Raw genomic sequence first — 19,145 nt, forward strand, 5'->3', positions numbered from 1 at the left:
ACTCAATCGAATAATATACAGCGGTGAACATACCCTTCCGTCTATTGCCAAATGTTTTATTCCTTTTGTTAAATTTTTAAAATATTTAAACGCTTCTACCGTAAGTTGTATGGGTGATACAAATCTTATACCTATTTTTCAATGCTTTGCTAAACAAATTTACAAGCTTTCATAGAAATGAATAAATACCTACACCAGGCGACTACTTTATATTCATCGCCCATCATTGAACATATTGCTTTTTGACAATCAGCTGTGCTTTCAAACTTAAAGTTAAATACAAGTTAGAAGGTTTGAGATTCCTCCATAGTTCGCTTTTTTTAACTATCAAAGTATTTAAAAAACAAAAACGCCCACAAAATGCTGGTACTTGTGCTTGGAGATTTACATATCCCCCATCGCTGTGCTAGCCTACCAGCGAAATTCAAGAAGTTACTAGTGCCCGGCCGCATTCACCATATATTGTGCACAGGAAATCTTTGTACTAAGGAAACGTTCGACTACCTTAAGACGTTGGCCAACGATGTACACATAGTGCGTGGCGAATTTGATGAAAATCTGAGTTATCCAGAGCAAAAGGTAGTTACAGTTGGACAGTTTCGGATTGGACTGTCACACGGGCATCAGGTTGTGCCCCGTGGTGATCCGGAAGCTCTGGCGCTGATTCAACGACAGCTCGACGTGGATATATTGATTTCCGGACACACCTACAAATTTGAAGCTTATGAACATGGTAATAAATTTTATATAAATCCCGGCTCGGCTACTGGTGCGTTTAACCCACTCGACGTAAATGTCATACCATCCTTCGTTCTGATGGACATACAAAGTTCAACTGTTGTAACATATGTGTATCAGCTTATTGGCGATGAAGTAAAAGTAGAGCGTATTGAATACAAAAAAATGTAATCAAGGCCAATATAGCCGATAATAGAGTTGTAGCTCTGCGGACACTCGCATCGGAAGTGATTTACAACCGATATACATATTGACATATTTTACTAATTATTTATACGCATTATATAAGTATGTGCATATATAAAAAGTGTTACAAGTATAAACATAAGAAACCATGCAAGTTTTTTTATCAATATATTTAAAACGAAATCTGAAAACGCTCTTTCTAGGCGCTGTTGTAGTAGCATAATTTCGAATATTTTTTTTCCTCAATATATTATAGCTATGCATTCCATAAAATCAGCCCGATCTCTTTGAATTTTTTCTATCACTACAACGTTGGAAATCCATCTCAGAAACCTCAAATATAATAATTTGCAATTAACTCAAACCTCTGTGTGTTTAGTGTATCCAGATCACTTTTAAAGTAATTATATTTGCAATTTTTTAGCGAGAAACCCTTTGAGTCGAATAATTGATTAGCTATTTAAATTGATTTCAGTCGACGTCAAAGAAAATAAAATATATTGGAGTGCCTTTTTCCAAATAATTTACTTTTCAGGAATTTGGGTTTAAAATTTATGGTAGATCTGAAAACACATACTTACCAACGTATTCACTTGCGCTCATCTTGAAACGCTGCATATTAGAAAGTTTTAACTAAAATTCATTATTTTTAGCAGCACTGCTTTCGAATTCCACCAAACTAAAAATATATATTTTTTTGTTTTTAATTGTCTACATAATTTACGAATCCAAGCAAGCAATATATGTACATATGGTTCCGTATAAATTTTTATTTATTAATCGTTGCATGAAATTTAATACGAAAATTTCATTTTAATTTAAATTTTATGTTGGCATAATAGTTACATTTACTTTACACTAATTTTTCAAATCACTAAACATTTGTTATATTTGCTTTTTTAACGAACCCTAAAAATGTAGGATTGCTTTTATATTTGATTAAAACATTTAAAAAAATATAAATGTACGAAATATAGAAGTCAGCGAAAGAAAAATTAAATATAAAATTTTGTTATCAAGTTCAATGCTGTATAAATGTAATAAATTAAATAAAAAAAAAACCGTAATTACATTTAGTATCTATATATTCCGGAATACAAATTGGTGTAAACAAGAAATGTAATAATATAAATATTTTATGTTATAATACGCCAAGGTTACACTTCAAGAAACTGTAAACTTATAATTTTAATTTTTCTAAATCGTAGCTCTTGATTATATATCATTTTTTCAGTTAACATTTTTGGAAACATCGGCGATGCTTCGAATTTATGATATAAAAAAGTAGTTTGGGAGTAGCAAATTGGCTTAATAAATATTATATGTGTTTGTTTGTTAGTTGTAAATATATTATATTATTAGATATGCCTATGATGAATATCAGCTATTTGCATCCATCTACCGCATTTTCTTATTTTAGCCCAGACTCTCGACGCAAATAGTCTTCAGGGATTGTCCCGAAATGGTTGTCTTGAATTGTTCCGGTAAAGCCAACTCAGTCTGAAAAGATCAACATTTTATTATTATTATTTACTTCTGGACACTTTTAAAAGATAAAACATACATAATCGCCACTGGCTTGGGGGAGCATAACATTCATTTCTGAAGACTTGGAGCTTACTATTTCCACGCCGAATGATTCTTTCGATAAATACATTTGGCAGCCATCAGTTTTATCAATGGAAATAGTCGGTACAAAGCCAAGAACCTAAAAAAATCGGTTTAGTTATGCTTTTGAATCTCTCATATTTACAAAAATTCGAAAAAACTAACCTGCATTTGGACACTCTGACAGTTAACAAACTCTACAGATGCCACAACAGAATCAAACAGTAGAGAGCATTTTTTACACGAGTCCAAGACCACATTATTTACTTTGCCCTTGACGGTTAAAGTTGAACCTTCACATTTAAACATATACACCACATTGTTCATTTCCGCATTATCCACCATCAGATTGGGGTTGTTGCGTTGATACTCCTACAAAAGCAATATAAATAAGTACAATGAAGAGTTTATGACACCAGAAATGCTTCTGAATGGGTATTCGTTTTTCACATAAAAATTTACAAAATATACATAAAATAAATTTACAAAATATACATAAAACTAATTAAATATCTTACAATCAACCATTTTTTTCCATCACGTGTAAATACTGGTTCTTTTGCAACAGCGGGAGCAGGTCTCCCACCTGCGGCGGACGAACCGAATTGTGTGGGTGTCTTGAATGGTGCTGGCCCGGTGCGCAATGTAGGATTCTTATGAGTTTGCATGTCATCTGTTACTTTCTTTAAATCTAGAATGTGAAATTATAAACAATATTAAAATAGAAAGTATTTTGAAAAAGTCCCTAATTAGGACTTACTTTTTGTGATAGCCTCGCCCTGGTTGATCTGGGCGAAAAGAGCGCTACGATCGTCTGCGCTACCATCTTCCAATGACAGTGCACCCATATCGAATGCTGGTGGTGGTGGTGGGGGTGGGCAAGCGCCCATTGGAGGTGGTGGTGGTGCAGCCGCTCCAGCCGGAGCGGCACCTTTACCGGACCACACCAGTCCAGTGGTATGATATTGCTTAATATATGCTTGCAATTCAGTCAATGTTTGGATCCAAGAACGCGCCCATTCTACATGGGTAGCGTCTTTATCTTTCCACTCTTTCAACACACGATTCGTATAGAATTGACCGGCGTCGTTCATTTCCTTCACATGAGGTCCAGGTGTGGGCGACTATAAGTCAAAGAAAATATCACGAAGTCGAAAATTATAATCTCCCAATAATTCAGTTCAACTTACCACGCACACCCAACCCAATGCTGGGATACTTTCACTAATTGCTGACAAATGGTTGAAAAACACTGAGCCGCGATTTTTCTCGCGATAATCCTGAATGGCGCTGATTTGGGTCGAAGTTGGTTGCAATAATGCCATCTGCTTATCCTGGTTCGGTTGGGCACATTGCGTGGCCAATGTAACATATTGCAGTTGCGCGCTGAAAGTATGGCAAATATAACCTCGTTAATTAAATAATTATTAAGTTACCGAACTTAGCAGTAAATGTGGGAATATGAACACATACATATACATGTGTATGATACCTGGAGTCATATACCACAGAAGCTTAGGCCGACTTTAGTTAAAGTTTAGTTTCTAAAGCTGGCATAAATAGTAGACAAGCTTTCATTTCGACTTAAGCTACTATGTCATACGACCACAGACTTATGTAGGATACATATTGATAAGAATAAAGTAGTTTTAATAACAATAATTAATTTCCATTAAAAGGCCTTAAAAGGATTTTTTCTCAAATAATATTAATTACTTAAAGGCCAATTTAACTAGCTGCGCGTGCTTCGCTACGTCGCCGCCAATTTTCTCTGAAAGCGCCAAGTATTGCCTCAGCGGTCCACTGATGATATCCTGAAAACCTAGTACACTCATGTCGGGCGGCGGCGGTAACAGCAAAGAATCCTCTTCGGTAGTGGAAAATGGTCGCGGTGACACCTGATAGTCTTCAAGTACGGTTGATATATTCTCGAGACTGCCCTCTGTGTATCGTTGTTTTTCTTCTTGGTCCCTTTGTTGTTGGCTGTATTGGCTGATGCTAGTGCTCAGACTACTGCTGTGCCGATCGTTGATGCGATTTAGAGTAGTTTCTATCTTTCCGATGCGGTCGTTTAGGTTTTCAGCCTGCAGCGATATTTGCTCCGTAAGCGACTCAATGGGTAAAGGCGGCAATTCCGTGCTCTCTAAATCGAAGCTTTCACACTTCTTCGCTAAAACTGTATCGAATGTACGATTTGCAATTTCTAACTCCCGCGCCGACACTGAACGTTCCAAACGTTCAACTAGATGCTCTAAACGATTTACTAAGTGCTCAAGATTTTCTGCAACAGACGGCTTTAGGTCAGGATCACAATCTAAGGAGTATTGGGGAATAAATAACACGAGTTAAATACAATTTATTCTACCACTTAGGAGTTGCTAAATATTCATAAAATGTACTTGGAACAGTTGCGTACATATAATACATAAATATTGAACATTTAAATAGGCAAGTAAATAGAAACACTAACAAATACAGATATGCATTTTTTTAAAGTGCAACGTTGTAGACAGAGTTGTTTGGTTTAATGTGTGGTGAAAAATGAGAATAAATAAAATATAACAAGACAATAAAACAACTGATAATATAGGGCTTTTCAGTAAGAGCGCTTAAACTTTTGAACTTTTTTGAATAAAACACAAACGGTTTGACTTTTTTAACTAATTTTTTTTTTTTATTATCGAGTTTGAACATATACATTTAAGTATGAAATTCGATTTCTTTTGCATGACCACCGCGTGCACGTTTTACGAAGTCCAATCGTTGAACCCAATTTTCGACCACTCTTTTGCATAAATCGGCCGAAATTCCAGCAATTTCGCGTTCAATATTGGCTCTGAGCTCACAAATCGTCGCCGGATTGTTACTGTAGACCAATGACTTCACATAACCCCACAACGGGACGGCTTGTTAAATGGACCGTAAAATGGCCGTAATGCTCTTAAAGTAGCAGCAACAGAACGATTATTTTCATAAAAAATTTGCACGATTTGCAATCGTTGCTCAAGTGTGTAGCGTTCCATGATGAAATGTATACTAATGAAGTTTACAAATGACAAGCGAAAAATAAAAAATATTGCGTCGTTCCCTATCGGAAAAAAGTTGAAGCGCACCTATTGAATAACCCTATACAACGCCGTCTCCTCACTTGAACGAGTGAGTCATTCCACGAAGCGCCAGGTGAGGTTTCTTCACATTTTAAGGCAGGTGCAGACAAACAATATCAGTTAGTTTGAAATTTTTTGAATTACTAATTTGCATTGTGATTCATGCTAAACCTTAGAGTAGTGCTTGCCATGTACTTCATGCAAATCTACAAGTAGGTACATATGTATAAAGTCACGCTCGCCTAAACAATTAAATTTTCGTTATTGATGAGCGACAAAAACACAAACACACTATTTTTATCTTTTTTGTCAAGTTAAGGCCGAGTATCTTTGCGCATAGAGCTCTGTTTAAAAAATAATACAATAGTGTTTGGGTTTTCGCAACAGAAAATTTGTTTACATTACAGACTCATATAGCCAACTTTGATAGTTGCAATTCTTTAGGTTTTAAATTAGCTGTCATTGCTTTTAGCGCAGTAGGCTCTGCTTTTAGGCTCAATATTTAAAAATAAATAAATAAATAATTGGCGCGTACACTTCTGTTAGGTGTTTGGCCGAGCTCCTCCTCCTATTTGTGGTGTGCGTTTTGATGTTGTTCCACAAATGGAGGGACCTACAGTTTCAAGCCGACTCCGAACGGCAGATATTTTTATGATGAGCTTTTTCATGGCAGGAATACACTCGGAGGTTTGCCATTGCCTGCCGAGGGGCGACCGCTATTAGAAAAATGTTTTTATAAATTTTGCTTTCACCGAGATTCGAACCAACGACCTCTCTGTGAATTTAATATTTAGTAGTAATTAATAAGTAATATTGTAATTTTATAATTTCTAGAAAAGGTCTCGATAATTGCATCTTTCCTCTTTGCGTCACAATGTCAGAGCCATTAATTTGTTACGCAAACTGAGATGCTGTTAGGTGTTTGGCCGAGCTCCTCCTCCTATTTGGGGAGTACATCTTAATGTTGTTCCACAAATCCAGGGGCATACAGTTTTAAGCCGACTCTGAACAGCAGATGATGCTTTCCATTTCAATTCAACCGGGCTATTCGGGTCATGTTCTTCGATTTCGATGTAACTCAAATATGTTGCTCTCTGGTCAAAATAATGAGACACGTATTTTTTTGTTCGCCCGAACAAACTTTTTTTCAAGATTTGAAAAATCTTCAACTACTTTTTTGCAATTGTTTCTACATGAAATCGCTCATGCGATCGAAATCGAAGAACCTGACCCGAATAGCCCGGTTGAATTGAAATGGAAAGCACCAGATATGTTTAATGCGGCGCTTTTTCATGGCAGAAATACATTAGGAGGTTTACCGTTGCATGCCGAGGGCCGACCGCTATTAGAAAAAACTTTTTCTATCATTTTGCTGTTTCATTCACGGATATTCAAACCTAAGCACTCTCGAATGGAGATTTTACTGTACTATAAATTTTTAGCGACTAATCAGAAAGCGGCCGCCGTAGCTGAATGGGTTAGTGCGTGACTACCATTCGGAATTCACAGAGAGAACGTAGGTTCGAAGCTCGGTGAAACACCAATGGCAAACCTCCGAGTGTATTTCTGCCATGAAAAAGCTCCTCATAAAAAATTTTTCTGCCGTTCGGAGTCGTCTTGAAACTGTAGGTCCCTCCATTTGTGGAACAACATCAAGACGCACACCACAAATAGGAGGAGGAGCTCGGCCAAACACCCAGAAATGGTGTACGCGCCAATTATATATATGTATATACAATATATAATCAGAAAACGGCATTACGATCTGCGGTGGAAGTGAAAGGTTTCGTGCAAAGCAGACCGCTAAATCCACCCATTTTTTACTGGTCATTTTCAACACCTTTTAGGCAAAGACAAAATAAAATACTAAAATAAGGTTACCCAAAATTATGAAAAATATAAATTTTAAGTAACAATAAACCAGCTTCAGCAGTGAGAAACCAATTCAATATAGATGGAACTGGCAGGCAAACATGTTTGAGCGGGATTCGCCTAAATTGCGAAACTCGCCGAACACAAACTTCTAACGAAGATCTTTAACGGAAGGTCTCCAAACCCGCAAAGTTAGTTCCAATTATTTATCATTGCATCCTATAGACAAGGGGTCCCCTAATCTTGACACGCGATGCGGTACTTCCGTAAGAACGACTTGACGCGAGGTAATGAGTTGCGATGCTTAAATTTTGTTTTATAAATATTTATATTGTTTCTTTATGTCCTTCGCAGTTCCTAATAGCCATTAGAGAAAAATAAGTATTGTTAACCTTTGGTATACAAAGTGGAGTTGTTTAACGACATAATTGTATAATTTGACAGACAGCAGTGTTTATCATACATATGATACACATGATTGGGAGCCCCTGTGTTATACAAGGATCTGATAAATTTATGGGATAATCTATTAGGCTTGTATTAGCCATTTCAAAAGAACATCTGTTATTAAAATGAAAATAATGGTCTACAATAAATTCTGACCTGAAAGCCCCAAAATCTGTCACAAATTTTACACTTTATTACAGTTAAAAGCAGACATCCAGTATGAGCTCAAATTAGCCTACACAGTTTTATTTAACTTTTTTTTTTTTTGTATTGAATTTATTTCCCTATTCAATCATCCATTAAACGAATCCCGTAAATTCATCTATGTACGTATGTTCATGTGTATAATTACTTCGCTTAAAGTAACTGTGTATGTTATATACTATGAATGAATACATAAACCCACGTTGTAAATAGTGCACAATTACCACTTCCACCACACAATTTTTGATGATTTTCGTTTATTCCCTTATACCTGGATTGTTGCAAGTTTTAGTCTCGTTGATGATCAAGGTACGACCACAGCATTCACTCAACGTCTGACCCATTAAAACAACACAGATCACCACCATCCGGATTTGCATACCCTTCCCACAATTCAAAACATCACCGAAAACTTCACTCAAAAAGTTTACATTTGCGTTATCCTAATCCTAATAAATTTTATATTTATAGGTGAATAACTCTCCAATCTAAACAAATTTTTGTAAATGCTGCAATAATTATTTCTCAAATTAAATAAATCGGCTGAAAGTGTTTAAATTTTTTAATTTTTTTTACTTTTACTCGGTGTAACAGCGGCGAGCAACAACGTGACGGTAGAAAGAGCAACAGTGGCAGTCGCGATCGTGGCCAGCGGCAGCAGCAACTGAATCATTCTGAGTTTCGCATTTGTTCTCTGCTATTTTATTTTGTTAGCTGCTTTCGTTCATTGAAAAATATCAACTCAGTTAATATAATTAACATTGAACGGCAAAAGAGAACAGCACAACGATCAGCACTCCACATCCCCAATGAATCAGCGCGCTTACTGAGTAAAACTGCAACTCTCTCCTTTGAAGTACCTCCCAAAAGCAATTTCTATCTGAAACTCTTAATACTTATTTTTTTGTGGAAATATTCACACATAGCTGTGCATAGGCAAATTTAAAAATTTTATGCAACAAAAACTCAATACACCTCATGCGATAAAGCGAAAATATCGATAAGATAAAATAAAATATTAAGCCTTAAAATTAAGAAGCCTAATTATAGGTGAAGGTATGATATTTGAGGAGTAGTATGAAAATAAATTTCATAAGTAAAACTGAAACACATATTATAAAATATTATATTTGTATATTTTTATTCTTCGAAATATATGGCCATTTCGCCTCTTTGTTGTTTGAAAAAACTCTTCGCATTCCTTTTCTCTATCTTCAAAAAAAAACGACGTATGCTTAAGTTTTCCACGGTACTGTTCAAATGGCAGTACATGAGATTTCGATAGCGCAGAAGTATGAAAAGGCAAAGCAAGAGAAATGAGAAAATAAAATTTTAGATTATAAAAAAGACCATGAACAAATAATAGCAAGTAAAAATAGAAATTTTCACATACTATACACAACTAAATGCACAGGCGTGGACAAATGTATTGGTGTTTTGGAAAAATTTGCAACTGGCAATATTTTGCATTAAAACAATAATAAAAAAATATAAATATCGCACCCTATAAGTGAAAAATACAATTTACCTATTTTTTGGTAAATAAAAATTATGTTTTAATTTTAGTACAATAGAAAAACTGTACATAGGCAAATTCGGATGTCACAATATTAATATCCCTATAATTTTTTACAATTGTTATTCCACATGGCAGGGAGCTATCATTTTATATATAATATTACAGAGCAGAAAACCCAGTCACGCTTCGCTGCGACGGAATCTGATTTTATTTAATCGAAATTCATGGAAAAGCAAATAAAAGAAGTCTGGTACATAACTTCGTTGAGAAATTATATCATTCATTCCAATTTTGGTGGCGTGTTTACTCCAGAAACTTTATACCTAAGGGTAGTGGAAATGTGAATGAAATGTTTTTCTTAGCCCTTAATTCGTATTTGTATCTAGTAAATGTAAGGCCAAAGTATTTATTTTTACTTGAACAATGGGCCGGTATATATTTGGAATTTGAACCAACCAAATCAGAGCAGAGGTATGATTTTTAGAAATATATCAACGCCAGCGCTACCTGTCTAGTCGATTTCGGAATAAAATATTTATCTTCGTGTTTTGAACTTGAGCCAAACATTTGCACAGATAATGTGTTTTTTTTAGAGGTTAGGTTTTCAAGATGAAATAAAACGTATATAATTTAATGTTATGGCCAAGAATTTAGCTTTATTATAAAGATAAGGGCTTGCCATTATGTTTTAAAAATGATTTCGGGCAAGTGGCCGCCGCGGCTGGCTCGAATAAATTCCAGCCGAGAGGCCCAATTTTCGACCATTTTTTGCAGCAATTGGGGCCGTATGTCAGCAATAACGCGCCGAATATTCTCTTCCAAGACGTCAATCGTCTCGGGCTTATCTGCGTAGACAAGCGACTTCACATAGCCCCACAAGAAATAGTCCAGCGGTGTTATATCGCACGATCTTGGAGGCCACGCCACAGGTCCACGGCGCGAGATAATGAGCTCACCAAAGGTTTCCTTCAATAAATCGATTGTTGCGTTGGCTGTATGGCATGTAGCGCCGTCTTGTTGGAACCAAAGGTCGTCCACATCAACATCGTCCAATTCAGGCACGAAAAAGTCATTAATCATGGCTCTATAGCGCTCTCCATTGACTGTAACATTATGACCGGCTTCATTTTTAAAGAAATATGGACCAATGATTCCCTCTGCCCATAGAGCACACCAAACAGTGACTTTTTGAGGATGTAACGGCGTCTCAGCAATGGCTTGTGGATTAAGTTCACTCCAAATGCGACAATTTTGCTTATTGACATACCCATTCTACCAAAAGTGAGCTTCATCGCTGAACAAAATTTTCTTGTGATGCGTCGCGCGAACCGAACCATTATTTTCGTAATAAATTGGCACGATTTGCAAACGTTGTTCAGGTGTAAGTCTATTCATTATGAAATGGCAAACCAAACTGAGCATAAATCAAGTGACAGCTGTCAAAAAGGCCATCTACGAAAAAAGTAGTGCCAACTTGAAAGCCTAACCTCTAAAAAAACACCCTTTATTTTGATCACAGCGTCTACTTTTTTAGTTAGTAAACAAAAACCCAGAAAAATGACAAAATTTGTATATACACATATATGAACTTATCTAAAATTATAAATTCAATAACATTAAAAAATAGTATTAGAGGTATTGGCGCCACATTTTAATAACAATGTGCAAATACTTTTCGTCTCAATATGATTTTGAAGTTGCTAAGCAGCCTGCCTCCGCTAACTTGAAAAATCCCGATAAAATGGAAAATCACTAGAAATTTTATGCTAATAAAGAAATGATATTCATAATTTCATTTACTTTGCATTCAACCTGCAAAAAACAAAAACGGACGCGGAAATTTAGCAAACCTAGCCTGATACAACCTTCAACAAATGAAACGAAACTAAATGTAATAACTAATAACTGTAATAAATACATACAACCAATTAAAGCTTAATTTATATCCACTGAATTTTGCCCCGATCTGCCCTTTCGTTCTACGAAAGGAAACCTATTTTGATGATGTACGCGTATATATCACAACACAGTGAAAGCAACTCGAAAACTCAATATAAAAAACGCTTAAGAAATGATCATGAAAAATTTCGTAACATTTATTACTACTGTTTTCTAAAGCTTTTTTTGAAAAGGGCACGAGGCAAAATATATATTTTATGCATTTAAGTTCGTATTTTATACTTTCCACGTAGTGCGATTAACTCCAAATTTGATAACCTGCATAAAATTGTGCATTTGGCTTTTGTCAGGGATGATTTCTGTGGAAAACGCAAAAAAACTATCAAATTCATCTGCAAAAATAGTTGAGCTACATACGCTCATGAAACTCTGTTGCTAATTGCCGGTGGTCTACAGCTCAACCTGATAGTCACGCACGCGCCGCCGATTATCTGTACAACATTGCTCATGCAAATACAACTTGTATGAGACTAACTCGGCGTTTACACGCGACAGTTTTGCAAAGACAATAGCAATATATTCTATGCCTATGGTTTTTTAAGACAGAAAATTTGGCGAATGATTTGACTGAAGTGGCCAATTAGGCGACGTAGCGTTGCAATTCGCGAAAGAAAGCAAAATCTAATCACAAAAATGCGCTCAATTTTGGTGTTGTTATTAAAATATTATTACAATCTGCGCTTCACTCAAATGTACACCCAAACAAATCAAAATCAGAGCAAATAATTTGTACGAATCGATACAAGCGGCGCTTGTCTTTATAACGTTCTGGACACCACCGAAATTGAACTGCGTAAAGCAGCCTTCTTCTTCTTGATTGGCACTTAACCGATTTTGGCAAAGTGTAACAAAGTGCGCAGGGCACACAAAGTGATTTTTGCAAGGCAAATTACGCCTTCTCTGCTAATACCAGCATATACTGCATCGAATTAATTTAGAACTGGAGTGTTTGTATCCATTCGGACGGCTTAATCTAGGCAGCGGAGTGGCTGTATCTTTATTCGCTGCATTGTGTCTATGTCCCCGTAAAGCTCATACAGCCCATTTTTCCAACATCTGCAATATTCGCCATCGCCAACGTGCAAAGGTCCAAAAATCTTTCACAAAATCTTTCTCTCGAACACTCCACAGGACAGTTCATTGGATATTGGCAGTGCCATACTATTGGACTGGTTTTATAAGAGATTTATAAGGTGTGATTTTTTTTCGTCGAAAGTTCAAAGTAGCACTTGTTGCCAAGAGAGACTCTCCGTTGGGTTTTAAGGCTTGTATTATTATCGGTACAACTATCTCACACAATCTTCTACTTTGCCGTTCTTGATGCGCATCGAAACGCGAGTGAGCCGACTACTTATTTTATGACAGGAGATACTTCGTTTTATCCTTATCAACCGCTGATATGCAGTCGACGCCCTTTGTGGCGGTAGTCTGACATGGACACAACAAGAAGCTGACAGCACGCAAGCTTCTTATAATGCCAATGTAGGTTAATTCCAAATAAAGATAATATACCGTTATCGACTAAATAAATCAATTGATATATATGAGGGAATAAACCTTTTTTTAGGGTATTCAATATTATATTGGAAAACATAAGAAGAGGTAAGTAACGTACAATAACGGTGAAGAGAAAATTTGCTGATTAAAAAAAAAAACAACTCGACACATGCAATATATTAGAAGCTTATGATTACAAAATCATCATTTTACTTAGTTTATATAAAAGTCGGTCACCTCCAGCTTCTATTCCGCCTCCTCCTCCCCTCTCTCCAGCTGCGGAATCTCCTGCCTGATACAATTGATGTGGAGGGATTAAGTCGGATGTAAACGTGGTGAAACGCACGTTATGCTCCACGGCTGCATGTGCGGCACGCAAAAGATCTGTGTACAGACGCTGACGCCTCAGTTCCAGCTCGTCGCGGCCAACAGGCGTAACAGGTGGCTCAATGCAACCACTTTATTTTTTCAAAGTTAACGATGTAATTTTTGGTTTTGGTTGTTTTCCACAAGTGTATGAACGATGTACGATTTTACAAATGTAGATAATATGCACAGTGTAAAACATAAATTGTGCCAGCCAGGTCGAATATTTTTTGAAGAACGAGGTAAAATGAAAAAAATCTACATATTGAAAACGGAATGCCTTTGCACTTTATATCATTGCACTATGATAAAATGCTTGATTCAAAAAAGAAGGTACTTTCACTTCAAATTTTTTGACGGATACAGAGATTTTTGAACTTTCATAATTTGATCATATTACTAGCAGCATTGCCAAATAGTTAAAAATAAATTATGGTATTTCGAAATTACCAAAAAAATGTTTATCGGCTTCATTGCATTGGCATCTTGTATTACTGCAGCTGGTAAATAGGCACCTTTTTTTTTATTGCAATTTATATTTCGATGAAGATGTCCAGCAAAGGTCAAATGGTTAGCTTAAGTGGAACTACCTTCTTTTCCGTATCATTGTAATTTTTCAATTGAATTAAATAAATAATAAATCGTAAAAAATTTAAAGGAAGCCATATGTATGTATGTATACGCCAGAATGATGTAAAAAAGATTGCTCATTCCCTTAGATGTTTATATTACTATGACATCATATCCTTTGCTTCGTTCTGATTGGTTGAAGCCATTCAGTCGAAATTTGTTTACAAATATTTTTTGCCATTCTCTGCCATTCGTGAAAAGCAAATACATTAAATATAAATATTGACAAGCCCTTGAAGAAAAACCAACCAAGTGAATCCTCCAATTGTTGTTAACTGTTTCTAGCGAGAAAAGCTCATCACCCCAACAAAAATATGTTCAACTTCAAAATCAATCGAACGAAAATGAAATCAGAAAAGTAAACAGGGTCTGAACAATGTCGCACTTCCGGAATGCACATTCTTGTTCTCTATTAACCAATTTAGAGTCACACATAAAGTGCTAAAGCGGCTTACGTTGTTTTATCCAAAGTACCCAGATGCTCGTATGTAAACAAAATTCTTCTTTGCATGGACTACTTCGATGGGAAAATTAGAAAAAAATGTTGTATTTACATATACATACATATGTTTTGTTACGAGGGGAAGACGCATATTTTGATACATACCAAACATTTTTGAGACTTGTAGAGCTTTCGTTATATTTGTTTGGGGGAAAAAGAAACTCATTATTTTCTCTCCGCCGGGTTTGGTTAGGTTTATTATTATTATTATTGTTATTCTGAGGGGATTTAGCACTACGACCTGAAAGATCTATTGGGTCCCCTTCCCGGATTCAGAGTATTATACATATTTCTCTGAGCCCAACTTAATCAATACATTTTAGTATTTCTCCTATTATATTAAGTATTATTTCCTCCTCTGGTAAAATATGGTTAGCCAGGGGGGGCCACCCTTATGCATCAGTGCTGGACACGATGCCAGCACATTTTTCTTTCTCATCTGGAATTTTTGTTGATAGAATCATCCCAAAAAATGCGCTAGTCAATTAGCTTCTTAGCTCATGTGATTCAACACTTTTGGAACTTGGTTTATGTTGTTAGTGAGATAAGACAGCCCAAAGTGACAATGACCCAAAATATTGATCACTTCATTCACAGAAGGTCGATTTTCCATTACTGGTTCGAGCCGGGTCTATATTTGGCCAAAGAATGTCACTTCAGCAATTCCGGAATTTTATGGCGAATATGTTATGCTTTTATAAGAACAACAACTATTTCAATAATCTTGTAGGTTTTATCCGAAAAGTGTTTGTATCGAAATTTGTTTTCAAATATGAGCAGCTGATAAATAACATACATACATACATACATATGTATGTATATGTAGTTGAAAAACAAAAATATCAACGAGAACAGCAGTTGTCCTGTGTTTGCCTAGTTTTAACTGAACGGATAGAGAAAAATACAATCAACAAAAATAAAGGTTATTCAAAATAAGTGGATATTACATTTTCTATAGAATAATTATATTACATGTCGTTAATCCTTTCATCGTTAAACCAATCGGGCAGTCCATGACCATATGCCACCGACTCTGGGATCTCACTGGGCTCAATATAAGGTGCACACATGCTTTCACGTTTTGGAGGTGGCAGTGAATCGGAGAAGACATCGTCATCGTCAACTGTTAATGAAGCAGGATCGTACGGGTGCGGAGGCAAAGGATCAGGTTCAATTATTTCAGCTTGTGTGCTGATGTTCACTTTTTTCTTAATGGATGTATGCATGGAATTGTGGCGCGACAGGCAACTCTTTACTGGCGTGGTGCCTGCTGTATCCTCTCCCTGACTTTTCCAACCAATAAAAACTTCTTCCGCCTGTGGGCCCTGAGGCCCAGTCGCCAGAGTCGCAGGCCCCGCAGAAATGGCAGTTGCGGCCGTTGAGGTTTCATCGAAATTCACCTTATTTATGTTTGCGTTAGCTTTATTATCGACGTTCGTCGTCGCAGATGATTTGCTTTGCTCATCACTTTGGCTATTTTCAACTGTGAGGACAATGTTTGCAGTTACACGATCATGAATAAAAAAGTGCATTAGTAATTATACGAGGGACGATTAGAAAGTAGTCGTACTACGCTCAATGTTTAAGAAAATAGAAAAAGAGATATATACTTTTAGACCGTTCCTCGTACATATGTACACACATACATATACAATAAATGGAAAAGCAAAAAACAAAAATTATTTTTGTTTGTACTTAGGTTTTACATTTGAAACTTATGCTTCAAAAAAATTAAATTTGTTTTTGTTTTCTTGTATGAATCTTTCTGCGATGTACAACATTACTTTTAGCAACTTTTGCTACCTACGTCAGCAATTTTCCGCTTATTTCCTACGCTATTTCCATGTAACATAAATAGAAACAGCTGCGCCCATATTAGTGCTATAATTTTATATTTTCGTTCTAAGCAAAATTGAAATCCAATGCTTTTAATAAAGCAAGCTAAATGTTATTTCTTAACCCTCTGCAAATGTAAGTTGTAAGGATATTTTTGCGAGTCTGAACAAAAGAGAGATAAGTTGTAAGTTTTGACTATTTATTTATTTAGTTTGTAATTTCAATTACTTTTTTATAAAAATATAGTTCATACTGCAACTAAAGCCATACGAGTATAAAGCAAAGTTTCGAACTTTTGAAATTGTGAGAAATTCGGTAAATTCTCATCAAAATCTCAAACTTTTTACTCAACATTTTTAAAAAAAATTTCAGGAAGCAGTTCTATCATTGAATAAAGTGCAAGTTTTCCATATAGGATTCTAACTCCAAAATTTAAAAAAAAATTAAGCATGGTTTTTACCATCTTTTTATTTTTAAGTTAGTTAATTTAGTAAAGAAAAAAGTACCAATATTTTAAATAAAAAAAGAAAATAAAAGATGTACAAATACCAGTTGCAAGATCCGCCGTTGCTGTCGCATCTCGTTCCGTCTCATTGTTCAGCACTGATTTTGTGTTATTCGTAGAACTTTCTGTTTCATTTCCGTTTTGGTGGGAGGAATTAATTTCGTCGATGGAGTCATTCGTTTTGCCGGATTCGATTTTTATCGTTGGTATTATTCGTTTTCGATCATTTGTGGTTTCGTCTTGTGCTTCATGCTCTTCACCATTTTTACTAGTTTTGTCTTTTTTCGATAGTTTTGAACTTTTAGAATTAGCGCGACAGCAAGAAAACATATCCCTCACGACTTTTTTTTATCTATAAGATGTCACTTTCCATTTAGATGTGCATATCTTTGGTATCGCCAAATATGAATAAATGAATTTCGTTTACCGTTATTTAATCCTAACCTAACAATTTCACTATTTTTCTTCGACCATTCAGTCTCTAATCAGCGGAACATCTCTATTTTGTAGCACCAATACACAAAATTTAATAAATAATCATATACCTTAACGAATAATCTCTGCAGTAGGTTTTAAAAACTGGGCACTCGTACGATATACACCACATAAAAAAACGCATTCGGCAAAAGTGATCACACTGAAACATCTAAATACCCAGAACGAAAACTCGGTTAAAAAAGAGGGCGAAAATGGCTAGCGAAAATTTGAATCTATGAGAGAGTTTATATAAATTTACATTTGCTAAATAAAGTGAATCCGAATCTGAATCCGTAAGTATATTCTTCTTTTTTCTTAGCTTCACAATCCGTGGTGGACCATAGCTTCATCAATAATTTTTCTCCACTTTATTCTATCCATGGCTACATCTCTCCAGTTGTGTACGTTCATTTGCTTAAGATCTGATCCGACGTCATCTAACCATCGCTTTCGTGGGCGTCCTCCCTTTCTTCCTCCAATGGGTGTTAAAATAAAAGCTTTCCTAGCATTTCGCTCTTTCGGCATGCGCAGTACGTGCCCAATCCATCTAATTCGTTGGGCTTTGATAAAACGTATTACATTTGGTCTTTGAAGGATTTCTTCGATTTCATTGTTGTAGCGAATGCGGTAGCTGTCATCTATTGTTGCAACCGGACCGTATATTTTCCTTATGAAGAAAGCACATGAGCTGATGAATATCATTTGTTTTCTGCGACCATATTTCTGCGCCATATGTAAGGACGGGTCGTATCAGTGCTTTGTACGTTCTTATTTTCTGTGCTCTGGACAAATCTTTTGATTTAAATAGTTTTACGTTAACATAATAGGCGTTATTTGCAGCTTGGATTCTGTCGTTAATAGCTACCGTCGAATCTTTATCTGCTGATAGTTTAAAACCCAAGTATTTAAATTCAGTGATATTTTCGAAAACAAAGTTGTTTATACTTAGGTCATCGCGTGTCGTGTTGTTGGCTGACCGAATCATGTATTTGGTTTTCTCCGTATTTACATGTAGTCCCAGAGCTTTTGCATTTTTATCAATAAATTTAAAGACGCGTGTAAGAGTGTTTCTGTCTTTAGCCATAATATGAATATCATCAGCGTAGGCACATATCTGAAAATTATTATTAAATAATGTTCCATTCGTGTTTATTTCATGAACTGTCGTGTGTAGCATTAAATTGAATACTAAACATGACAATGCGTCTCCTTGTTTTACTCCGGATACCAGTACTTTACTTGTTGTGTTCGACAATGTACAGAGAATCAAATTAATTAACTTCAAAGGTATTCCAATTTTCTGAAAGCAGTATTTTATTTGTTTTCTATTTATACTGTCAAATGCCTGTTTGAAGTCAACAAAGAGGCAAAATATATCAATTTTATATCGTAAAACTTTTCGAATATCTGGTGGACAGTAAAACATTGATTAATCGTTGAGCGGTTGTTTCTAAAACCACATTGGTAATCGTCTAGGATGTCTTCAGCATAAATATTCAGTCTTTCAAATAGAATGTTAGTAAATACTTTATAACCTGTATTAAGTAAAGATATGCCTCTGTAATTTTGGCATTCAGTTTTATGTCCTTTTTTGTGTATATGTACTATTATGCTTGATGCCCATCCAGTGGGTATTTCATTTGAATGCCATATATGGTTTACTAAGGTGAATATTTGTTTATATAGTTCATG

The 19,145-nt window shown here is 35.7% G+C and overlaps 2 protein-coding genes across 5 annotated transcripts; one reads left to right on the forward strand and one right to left on the reverse strand.

Annotated features, from left to right (window-relative positions):
• Positions 1 to 92: 92 nt before the first annotated feature.
• LOC128865056 (vacuolar protein sorting-associated protein 29) lies at positions 93 to 1,200 on the forward strand. The gene has a single exon (XM_054104971.1). The coding sequence runs from the start codon at positions 361 to 363 to the stop codon at positions 907 to 909; it is 549 nt and encodes a 182-aa protein (XP_053960946.1). The 5' UTR covers positions 93 to 360; the 3' UTR covers positions 910 to 1,200.
• Positions 1,201 to 1,674: 474 nt separating this feature from the next.
• LOC128865051 (adenylyl cyclase-associated protein 1) lies at positions 1,675 to 17,321 on the reverse strand. 4 transcript variants are annotated; one of them, XM_054104963.1, is made up of 10 exons: positions 17,021 to 17,321; positions 15,608 to 16,118; positions 13,375 to 13,595; positions 4,249 to 4,846; positions 3,723 to 3,918; positions 3,293 to 3,656; positions 3,051 to 3,223; positions 2,698 to 2,904; positions 2,489 to 2,632; positions 1,675 to 2,424 (listed from the first exon to the last, which is right to left on the reverse strand). In XM_054104963.1, the coding sequence occupies exons 1-10, from the start codon at positions 17,304 to 17,306 to the stop codon at positions 2,341 to 2,343; spliced, it is 2,784 nt and encodes a 927-aa protein (XP_053960938.1). In that variant the 5' UTR covers positions 17,307 to 17,321; the 3' UTR covers positions 1,675 to 2,340. The 4 variants fall into 4 exon arrangements, with proteins under 4 accessions (XP_053960938.1, XP_053960939.1, XP_053960942.1 ...); XM_054104964.1 differs by lacking the exons at positions 13,375 to 13,595; positions 15,608 to 16,118; XM_054104967.1 differs by lacking the exons at positions 13,375 to 13,595; positions 15,608 to 16,118; positions 17,021 to 17,321 and adding an exon at positions 8,739 to 8,850.
• Between the last annotated feature and the right edge of the window lie 1,824 nt (positions 17,322 to 19,145).

The sequence above is a fragment of the Anastrepha ludens genome, chromosome 5 (genome assembly GCF_028408465.1).
Source record: "Anastrepha ludens isolate Willacy chromosome 5, idAnaLude1.1, whole genome shotgun sequence".
NCBI classification, from domain to species: Eukaryota; Metazoa; Arthropoda; class Insecta; order Diptera; family Tephritidae; genus Anastrepha; species Anastrepha ludens.